Source organism: Syzygium oleosum, unplaced genomic scaffold (genome assembly GCF_021117445.2).
Source record: "Syzygium oleosum isolate NSW1041296 unplaced genomic scaffold, Sole_v2.1 Sole_v2.04, whole genome shotgun sequence".
Lineage (NCBI taxonomy): Eukaryota > Viridiplantae > Streptophyta > Magnoliopsida > Myrtales > Myrtaceae > Syzygium > Syzygium oleosum.
This window is the reverse complement of record NW_026607488.1, coordinates 3340500-3352309: the sequence shown is the minus strand read 5'-3', so window position 1 is coordinate 3352309 and position 11810 is coordinate 3340500. Positions and strand designations below refer to the sequence as shown.

The 11810-nt window shown below is 36.1% G+C and overlaps 1 protein-coding gene across 1 annotated transcript; it reads left to right on the top strand.

Annotated features, from left to right (window-relative positions):
• Positions 1-4706: 4706 nt before the first annotated feature.
• Positions 4707-7196, top strand: LOC115665968 (transcription factor MYB23-like). Its single transcript, XM_030587777.2, has 3 exons — positions 4707-4845; positions 6406-6535; positions 6740-7196. The coding sequence occupies exons 1-3, from the start codon at positions 4707-4709 to the stop codon at positions 7194-7196; spliced, it is 726 nt and encodes a 241-aa protein (XP_030443637.2).
• The last annotated feature ends 4614 nt before the right edge of the window (positions 7197-11810 follow it).

The following is an 11810-nucleotide window of genomic DNA, read 5'->3' as shown; positions in this document are numbered from 1 at the left end:
TCTAATTCCGGACAGGAGTTATCCAGGCGTGAACAAATAGCTTGATTGTCTTGATCAATAACTCAAATTTCGCACAGTAACGAAGTTTGACTTATATTTATAGATAATTCAGACGAATTTGTCCACTTATTGGCAGAGTCCGAAGTTCAATGATGCAACATTACAAAGCTACTAGCTTAGGAAGTAGACAACTACGCTATGGAAACTAAAGGTACGGTACTAGAAAGTAAAGATAATTGAAAGACAGCATTTTGGTTTGTGTTCACGGGGGGCTTTCCTTTGGTAGCCGGGTGCTATTTATAATATGGGCTTGGTAACTGCCTTTGATACCGCATTTGATAATCGCCATTGATCTCATCATCACCGTCCATCTAATGACATCTGTTCGCCAACTGCTATCGATCTTATCTTTTTGTTCCGAGGTAATAACCGTCGTCGAGTTCATACCATCTGACTTATGTCCTTCTCGAGGTAGTAACCGTCATCGAGCTTATATTGTCTTGACACTTGTCTTATTCGAAGCTGTAACCGTTATCGAGCTCATATTATCTTAACACCTGTCCTTCTCGAGGTAGTAACCGTCATCAAGCCTATACCGTCTTGACACTTGTCCTCCTCGAAGCAGTAATCGTCATCGAGCTCTTCTTATCCTAACATCTGTCTTTCTCGAAGCAGTAATCGTCATCGAGTTCTTCTCATCCTGACACCTGTCCTTTCCGAGGGTGATAATCGTCATCGAGTTCTTCTCTTCTTGACACCTATCCTCCACGAAGCAGGAACCATCGTCGAGCTCTTCCTAACTTGACACCTGTCCTTTTCTTTGTCGACAGCCTCGATGACTCGAATCCCATATGACCATTTTCGTCGACAACTTTGGCGTTCGCTCCTTTTATGACTCAAGCTCTTTCAATTTCAAATTCCCCGCCGGTATCACCCAGTGCTTGCTAGCTGTTTTTCTTACGTGAGCCGTCTCGTATGGGTTACGTCATCCTTTGACGTCTTTTATTATTTTATTTATTTCGATTGTCGATAACCTAATTAATTATAGGTGTCAACACCGATATATGTTAGTTTAAAGGGAGAAAAGTTTGTGAGTTACGCTAATTTAGGTTGGTAATCTTTGAAAAGAGTTAGTAGATGTTAGGTTGCTAACCAAGGCAAATAAAAATTGGAAAATTCAATGGAAAGTTGGTAACTTGAAAGAAATAAATGTTAGTAAATTACTTAAATGAGATTTGACAACTCAAAACTGGGTGGTCCTTAATCTAATATGACAAAAGTTGGTTAAACCCTTTAATTTAGATTCGTAATTTTAAATTAGTAAATTTAAAGTGTTGGTAATTTTATGTAATAAAAGTTGATAAGTTAGAACAAAAATTACTAATTTGCAAACTTTAAAATTTAATAATTTCATGAAAATGTCGGTAAGTTATCAACAAGTTACTTTAAAAAAAAATATCACCAACCATTTTTTTATCAGTGTTTTTTTTACACTTAGGAACAATTATTGAAATTCATTATAAGCACAGCGAAAAAAATCATAGTTTTTGGTAAAGAACAATGGAATTCTACATAAATTAGATATACTCTGTTTTTTTTAGGGGGTCCAAAGTTCTATAACCCCAAGATCTCTCTAGAGAACATCATCTCAAGAACACTCCATGACCAAATAAGGTTCTATGTCAAAACTATGTTACATCACCTTGGAGTGAATGACAATGTACTTACAAATTACCTACACCACATGACATATTTTATCATTAACCTCCTCTTTGTAATCCTCTTTAAAAGGAGAAAATATGTTGTATAACTTACACCATGACATATTGACGGGATATCACTTGTTCAATTAAGTATTCTCATTTGTTTTCAACTTTTGGAAACTCATTGAAAATAGCGACACCTTATTTTAAATGATTGATACTGCATCATTATATCGATGTTGTATTAGCTTCTTCATTTCTAAGCTGAGCTCGATTCAATGGCAATAAGATATTTGACTTCTTAATTCAAGTCTTTGTTTATGCTTTTTTACGTATCCTCAAATCAATGTGTGGTGTCGAAAATTTTGTAAAATACGAAAAACGTGCAATAAACAATACTTACCACCGCCCTCAGCGGTTGCGTTGGCTTCGGGCTCTCTTCCCCTCACAAAGGGAAGGAGTTCGAATCCCAGCGTTGGCGTTAGGGATTCTTAAGCGTGACGTCGTGGTGGTGGGTCCTGCGCTAGCGTCACTACGGGTTTACCTCTCTGGCTGTCGGCCGTGCGGGGGGATTCCCGGGTTATCAAAAAACTAAAAACAATACTTCGATTAGCCATGATTTTCCTGGACACTCGCAGACATTGGGCCAAGTAAGTAATCTTTTGCATCAAGAGGCTCGACAAGTTTGGCAGTTTCGTTGTTGGTTGTCAATTAATGAAGACAGTCGGACATCCGTCCATTGAATTTGGGGGCTTAAGTTGACCACTATACATTTCCCGACCCCAGATAATAGTAAGGACAAATTCATTAATTTAAACTTCTATTTTGTCGGGAGCATGTGAATGCATATCGATGGAAAAAATTGTAAAAATTCCTAAACCTATTGTAAGGCCGCCAAATCAATTTTAAACTTTACAATTTTGTTAATGTAATCCTAAACCCTTTTAAAGATTTCTCAATGTAGTCTATCTAACCAATTTATATGAGAAATTGCTGACGTGGCGGTCCAGTCAGCGATAACTGTCTATGTATCATGGTTGATGATTTGACGCATCCTACTCATCGTTTTGAGAATTTTCTTTTATTTTATTTTCTTTTTCTTCATTGTTGATCTTCCTAGAAAGATTCAGCAGGGCCTCGGCGATGGGATCATTGTAAAACTTTAGAGTTGGACAAGGGCTTTGATGAAGTACTTCAAGAGTTTCACTTTACCAACAGGACTGCAATTGGGGAGAGTTAAGTAGCTAGCCCTCTTACTCCTAAACCATGAGGTTGTAAAATACATGTAAATCGACACAACCATATATGTTCGCTTTTACAATGAAAAAATTGAAATGAGAAAGAAGTGACTTCATCAAACATTAGTTTCTATAGTGTTTCTCAAAAAGCAATGAATCCTAATATATTATGCATTGGAACGTGTAAGAGATGCTTGTCTTGTGACGAAGTTATACATTTGTTGGGACCACATGTCACGCTGTGCATGCTTTTTCCCTTAAAATCTTATGGTACAATGCCCAACAAGTTACATGCACCGATTAAATCCAGACCTTTGACCAGTGTAAGTGACCCCAATTCAGAGGATTATGCATGCCGTTGGCAGGATTCGGCCGGGTGACCTCTAATTTTCGAGCTGGAAATAACGCATTGATCAACTATGCTAGCTCTGAAGATTTTCCTTAAAAAGTTTTAGGAAACTAGTTAATAATGCATACATAACTTGGCCTTTAACACATCCTCTATTCAAAATTTTCTCTCAACTAACAAGGTCGGATCCTATGTAACATCACTCTCACCAAATCGGCCAAGAACCAAAAAGTTACCTGCATGTGCCATAAAATTAAGTAAGTCACATTCTGAGCACCTCTCTTTTTCACATGATTGGACTCGCTTTAATCATAATCATACACGTTATACTGTTATATTATATGCTACATAGAAAACGACAATACAGACACCATACTTTCTCCACATGATGTATGGCTTAATGAATTTGGGAAATTAAATATTCTTTGAGCTGTACGAGGCTCCTTTATACAATAAGAATGTGAGGAAACACGTGACTACAAATCAAGAAAGCAAACACGACATAAAGTGTCAGAATTGGTTGAACACAAAGATAGTTTGATATAAAGGGATCTGCGCTCAATTCCTGTCTTCTTGCAAACATGTTGACCTACGATTGGTTTATGTTGACTGGAATATTTTAGGGTTCAGTAACCGGAGGTCTCTTGAAATGTTAATTTATTTGTGGCTTAGCCTCGTTATGGTCGTAATGCACCTAATTATTGTCCTTTCGAGGCAAAGAAAATGTTTATACAAAACTCAAGCTCTAGCTTAGAATTTGATTTTTAGTTTTATCGTTTTATGAATACATTCATGTGTTTGACATAAGCAGTATGTAACTACTTGTTTACATTTATAAGTTGTGATTAAGCATTACAATGTTGTGTTAACCTCGATTTAGGTGCTGGGCGCCCACTTGAAGCGGGGCCCACTAAAATCATCTTTGGAGCCTTTGAGCATTTCTACCGATCCCAAAGCAATTATGTGTCATCAGTCACAACCTTTTGGTCCGGGTCTTTTAAAAATTCATTGAATGCAATGAACTTATGAGTGTATTTACATAGAAAAATTTCATGAGTGTACAACCAACCACCATTCTAATAGTTCAAAACAAATAGATCTTGTCCTTGATTTATAGGAAAATCATATCTACCGGTCAAAACCATACTTTTACTCGATACCACTTAGTATATCAAAATTGCAAGTGAGTGTCTCAAAAAAGTAGCTTTTGGTTTCCCGGTATACATAATTTATTAATGTTTCATGCACGTTGCTGTTCTGTTTAAGGTAACAATTCTTTTTCCCTCTCTTTCTCTAAGTGAGGACAGAGTGATTCAATATAATAAGCTGTGTTCACGTCAATGGCACACGAAACAGTCTCTACAAAATCAGTCATCGTCAAGACAGTTACCATTAGAATGAGAGACAGAGAGAGAGATGGGCAGAAACCCCAGTAATGGTAAAGATGGATTGAAGTTCAAGAAAATAGCTTGGACAGTCGTTGAAGACCAAATCCTCATCGATTACGTCAAAGATCATGGTCAAGGGAGATGGCATAAAGTTCGTAAGGCAACAGGTGAGTTACGACCTTTGGGATTTTTTCTATTTTTCTCTTTGCAGACTACCATGTGGACAAAAAAAAAACAGTAAATGTTCAAAAACAGTACTGTTAATGATAGGAGTGCCATCTATTAGATAAATACCGATAATTCACTAAGGGCCTGTTTGGCAACTAGCAAAATAGTGAAAATTTCTGTTCTTTTATTATCAGAATCAGTTTTGGAACAGAAATCCGTTTGTTAAATTTTTTGATTCTGGGCACAAAATCTTGTAAATTTGTGCCCAGAATCAGTTTTGGAGCAGAATCAAGAATAAAAAAAAAGTAGTTTCTTGATTCTCGGAACAAAAATGAGAATCAATTTTTTTTTCTTCTTCTTTTTCTTGGTTTTTAATGTAGCTTCTAATGTCCGGCGCGAGGGCCACCCTCGCCGTATGGCGAGATTAAAATGGCGAGATTAAAATAAAAAAAATTTTACCAGCCATGAACAAAAAAAATTATGTTACCAGCCATGGCCAGCGACTAGGCCATGAAAAAAATATTATTAATAAAAAAATATTTTATCGGCCATGGCCGGCGACCGGGCCATGGCAAAAAAAAAAGGAAAAAAATATTTTCAATAAAAATATTTTTTATTAAAATATTTTCAATAAAAAATTTTTTTATTAAAATATTATTAATAAAAAAATGTTAATAAAAAAATATTTTACCGGCCATGGCCGGCGACCAGGCCATGGAAAAAAAAGAAAAAAATATTTTACCAGCCATGGCCAAAAAAAAGAAAAAAATATTATTAATAAAAAAATTTTACCTGCCATGACCAAAAATAATAAAAAAATTATTTTTTAATAAAAGTACTATTAATAAAGAAGTTTTTTACCGGCCATGGCCAAAAAAAATAAAAAAATTATTTTTAATAAAAGTATTATTAATTAAAAAATATTTTACCGGCCATGGCCAAGAAGGAGGAGAAGAAAAAAAGAAAAGAAAGAAATATTAAAATATTTAAAATATTATTAAAATATTATTAATAAAAAGAAATTTTATGCCGTTACCAAACGCATTTATGTTCTTTTATTATTTCAGGAATAGAAATTTTGGGCCGTTATCAAACGCCTTCAAATGCTCAGAATCAGTTCCCGGGCATAGAATAAAAAAGAATTATTTCTGAGTAGAATCAGTTCCCGGGCACAAAATCGTTGCCATGCGCACCCTAAGTGCACCAATATGCTGCATTCGATATATGAATATAAGGTCCAACATATTGTTTTCCAATAGATCTTGAATGCCTGAAAATTTTTTATGGGCGACGGGTAAACACGTTACACAGTGTGCAGTCCAGTGAATAAGTTTCATCTAAAGTCCTACTATAAAATTTCAAGTACAGGACATTACACTTCGTAGTTTTCAATGAATCCTAGTTATTTAGCCATAGCAAATGGTATGAAAATTTCTTCTTTCATTTTATCCTCTTGGAAAAGTATCCTTCATTTATGAAAGTAAATCCTATCATGTGCTTATACTTACTTGTTTTGTATCTCCTAATCACTGAAAATAATAGATAAAATTGATGTGCAGGCCTCAAGAGGTGTGGAAAGAGCTGTAGGCTCCGGTGGTTAAATTACCTAAAACCAGATGTCAAGAGAGGAAACATATCACCTGAAGAAGAAGAGCTCATCATTAGGCTCCATAAGCTCCTGGGTAACAGGTATTTGTATACTTCAGGTGATGAGCTCATCATACCTTAAAGATTGTTCTTTGAAGGAGTTATTGATGGTTATGGTAATTTACAATGTCCTTCACCCTTAACGAAAGAGAGGAACTTGACCATGTTGTTTCTCAAAGCCATTTTCAGTTCCAAAAGGACATTATAGAGATTGGCACCAACATGTGTTAGTTTATTATCTTGTAGGTGGGTTCTTATCGCGGGAAGGCTTCCTGGCCGGACAGACAATGAGATAAAGAATTACTGGAATACCACCATAAAGAAGAAGCTAGTCCAAGACAACGACAACCCACCAATGAAGTCAAAGTGCGAGGATGATAAGCTCACAAAGAACAAGCCCCTGGACGAGACTGCGGCGGTCGAATTACGATGCAATTCGCATTGTGACAGTAAGCCGGGTAATACAGACGGTATTGTTTCAGATAGAATGACAGAACCGGTTGAAGGAAAGGGTCAGGGAGGAGATCGCGAGGACGACATGATTTCATGGGAAAACATGATGATGGACCTCAATGTGGAGGATATGAGGACGTCCGAGAATCAGCACTCTGAGCTCTTTGAAGGCAATGAAGATGGAGGGAATCAAAACGGGTGGACTTCTGATGAAATGCTTTCTAAATGGGTTGCTGAGTTGATGGGGTGATGCAAAATCCTTCCATGGTGCATCAACTCTTCGCATTCATATCGACAGAAATGCCTAACGCTTCGTTGAAATAGATCAAGAGTTTCCCTCTATTTCTCGACCCACCCCCCCCCGCGTTTTAAGATATTTATGAGAGAATTTCACATTCCCTCCTGAAAAGTAAAATATTTATAAGATTAATTGGTAGTTATCTTGACTAGTTTCAATAATGATTTTGTTAGTTTTGTTATATCATGCGACTATAATGCATCTCAAAAAAGGACATGCACATCCCTGAAATTTTTTAACCTTTTAGGGAACATTTTTGTAAGATAGAAATATATAAATATTAAAAGTTTATAAAAAATAAAGATATTATTAACTGATGCATTTCAGGTGACTACATGTTTTGTGAAATTGAGGGCGTCGTTCACGCCAAGGTGACATGGTAACTAACTCGAATTAAAGTTGGTAAATTAAAAAAAAAATCCAAACCTACGTTGATAACTAACTCGAAAGTTGATAACCCATAAGTAGTTGATAATTTGTTAGAGAAAACTCGATGAATCATTTAAAGTGAAGTTATTAATTTCATATAAAAGTTGGTATAAAGCTTAATTAAGAAAGATAAATAAAAATTGGTAATTAAAATAAATAAACTTGGTAAGTAACTCAAATTTGAGTTGGTAATCCAAAACTAGTAGATATTACAGAAAAATTGTAAGTTATTCTAATTAAGGTTGATAATTTCTTAGAAAAGTAGGTAAATTTAAAGCGTTGCTTGCACATAAAAGTTAAAACGATTATAAAATTTGAAAATATTAAAAAAATTAATAAATATTGATAATTAATTCAAATGAGAATTGGTAACCGATTTTTTCGCCGGAAACATTCCCGTGACGAAATATAATTCACCGAAAGTTGTTCTTCAATTTTTAATTAGAGGAGACCGGGTTCCGTGTCTAATTCCGGACAGGAGTTATCCAGGCGTGAACAAATAGCTTGATTGTCTTGATCAATAACTCAAATTTCGCACAGTAACGAAGTTTGACTTATATTTATAGATAATTCAGACGAATTTGTCCACTTACTGGCAGAGTCCGAAGTTCAATGATGCAACATTACAAAGCTACTGGCTTAGGAAGTAGACAACTACGCTATGGAAACTAAAGGTACGGTACTAGAAAGTAAAGATAATTGAAAGACAGCATTTTGGTTTGTGTTCACGGGGGGCTTTCCTTTGGTAGCCGGGTGCTATTTATAATATGGGCTTGGTAACTGCCTTTGATACCACGTTTGATAATCGCCATTGATCTCATCATCACCGTCCATCTAATGACATCTGTTCGCCAACTGCTATCGATCTTATCTTTTTGTTCCGAGGTAATAACCGTCGTCGAGTTCATACCATCTGGCTTCTGTCCTTCTCGAGGTAGTAACCGTCATCGAGCTTATATTGTCTTGACACTTGTCTTCTTCAAAGCAGTAACCGTTATCGAGCTCATATTATCTTAACACCTGTCCTTCTCGAGGTAGTAACCGTCATCAAGCTTATACCGTCTTGACACTTGTCATCCTCGAAGCAGTAATCGTCATCGAGCTCTTCTTATCCTAACATCTGTCTTTCTCGAAGCAGTAATCGTCATCGAGTTCTTCTCATCCTGACACCTGTCCTTTCCGAGGGTGATAATCGTCATCGAGTTCTTCTCTTCTTGACACCTATCCTCCACGAAGCAGGAACCATCGTCGAGCTCTTCCTAACTTGACACCTGTCCTTTTCTTTGTCGACAGCCTCGATGACTCGAATCCCATATGACCATTTTTGTCGACAACTTTGGCGCTCGCTCCTTTTATGACTCAAGCTCTTTCAATTTCAAATTCCCCGCCGGTATCACCCAGTGCTTGCTAGCTGTTTTTCTTACGTGAGCCGTCTCGTATGGGTTACGTCATCATTTGACGTCTTTTATTATTTTATTTATTTTGATTGTCGATAACCTAATTAATTATAGGTGTCAACACCGATATATGTTAGTTTAAAGGGAGAAAAGTTTGTGAGTTACGCTAATTTAGGTTGGTAATCTTTGAAAAGAGTTAGTAGATGTTAGGTTGCTAACCAAGGCAAATAAAAATTGGAAAATTCAATGGAAAGTTGGTAACTTGAAAGAAATAAATGTTAGTAAATTACTTAAATGAGATTTGACAACTCAAAACTGGGTGGTCCTTAATCTAATATGACAAAAGTTGGTTAAACCCTTTAATTTAGATTCGTAATTTTAAATTAGTAAATTTAAAGTGTTGGTAATGTTATGTAATAAAAGTTGATAAGTTAGAACAAAAATTACTAATTTGCAAACTTTAAAATTTAATAATTTCATGAAAATGTCGGTAAGTTATCAACAAGTTACTTTAAAAAAAATATCACCAACCATTTTTTTATCAGTGTTTTTTTTACACTTAGGAACAATTATTGAAATTCATTATAAGCACAGCGAAAAAAATCATAGTTTTTGGTAAAGAACAATGGAATTCTACATAAATTAGATATACTCTGTTTTTTTTAGGGGGGCCAAAGTTCTATAACCCCAAGATCTCTCTAGAGAACATCATCTCAAGAACACTCCATGACCAAATAAGGTTCTATGTCAAAACTATGTTACATCACCTTGGAGTGAATGACAATGTACTTACAAATTACCTACACCACATGACATATTTTATCATTAACCTCCTCTTTGTAATCCTCTTTAAAAGGAGAAAATATGTTGTATAACTTACACCACATGACATATTGACGGGATATCACTTGTTCAATTAAGTATTCTCATTTGTTTTCAACTTTTGGAAACTCATTGAAAATAACGACACCTTATTTTAAATGATTGATACTGCATCATTATATCGATGTTGTATTAGCTTCTTCATTTCTAAGCTGAGCTCGATTCAATGGCAATAAGATATTTGACTTCTTAATTCAAGTCTTTGTTTATGCTTTTTTACGTATCCTCAAATCAATGTGTGGTGTCGAAAATTTTGCAAAATACGAAAAACGTGCAATAAACAATACTTACCACCGCCCTCAGCGGCTGCGTTGACTTCGGGCTCTCTTCCCCTCACGAAGGGAAGGAGTTCGAATCCCAGCGTTGGCGTTAGGGATTCTTAAGCGTGACGTCGTGGTGGTAGGTCCTGCGCTAGCGTCACCCCGGGTTTACCTCTCCGGCTGTCGGCCGTGCGGGGGGGTTCCCGGGTTATAAAAAAAAAAAAACAATACTTCGTTTAGCCATGATTTTCCTGGACACTCGCAGACATTGGGCCAAGTAAGTAATCTTTTGCATCAAGAGGCTCGACAAGTTTGGCAGTTTCGTTGTTGGTTGTCAATTAATGAAGACAGTCGGACATCCGTCCATTGAATTTGGGGGCTTAAGTTGACCACTATACATTTCCCGACCCCAGATAATAGTAAGGACAAATTCATTAATTTAAACTTCTATTTTGTCGGGAGCATGTGAATGCATATCGATGGAAAAAATTATAAAAATTCCTAAACCTATTGTAAGGCCGCCAATTCAATTTTAAACTTTACAATTTTGTTAATGTAATCCTAAACCCTTTTAAAGATTTCTCAATGTAGTCTATCTAACCAATTTATATGAGAAATTGCTGACGTGGCGGTCCAGTCAGCGATAACTGTCTATGTATCATGGTTGACGATTTGACGCATCCTACTCTACTCAAAACGATGCAGTTTTGAGAATTTTCTTTTATTTTATTTTCTTTTTCTTCATTGTTGATCTTCCTAGAAAGAGTCAGCAGGGCCTCGGCGATGGGATCATTGTAAAACTTTAGAGTTGGACAAGGGCTTTGACGAAGTACTTCAAGAGTTTCACTTTACCAACATGACTTCAATTGGGGAGAGAGTTAAGTAGCTAGCCCTCTTACTCCTAAACCATGAGGTTGTAAAATACATGTAATTATGATTGATCGACACAACCATATATGTTCGCTTTTACAATGAAAAAATTGAAATGAGAAAGAAGTGACTTCATCAAACATTAGTTTCTATAGTGTTTCTCGAAAAGCAATGAATCCTAATATATTATGCATTGGAACGTGTAAGAGATGCTTGTCTTGTGACGAAGTTATACATTTGTTGGGACCACATGTCACGTTGTGAATGCTTTTTCCCTTAAAATCTTATGATACAATGCCCAACAAGTTACATGCACCGATTAAATCCAGACCTTTGACCAGTGTAAGTGACCCCAATTCAGAGGATTATGCATGCCGTTGGCAGGATTCGGCCAGGTGACCTCTAATTTTCGAGCTGGAAATAACGCATTGATCAACTATGCTAGCTCTAAAGATTTTCCTTAAAAAGTTTTAAGAAACTAGTTAATAATGCATACATAACTTGGCCTTTAACATCCTCTATTCAAAATTTTCTCTCAACTAACAAGGTCGGATCCTATGTAACATCACTCTCACCAAATCGGCCAAGAACCAAAAAGTTACCTGCATGTGCCATAAAATTAAGTAAGTCACATTCTGAGCACCTCTCTTTTTCACATGATTGGACTCGCTTTAATCATAATCATACACGTTATACTGTTATATTATATGCTACATAGAAAACGACAA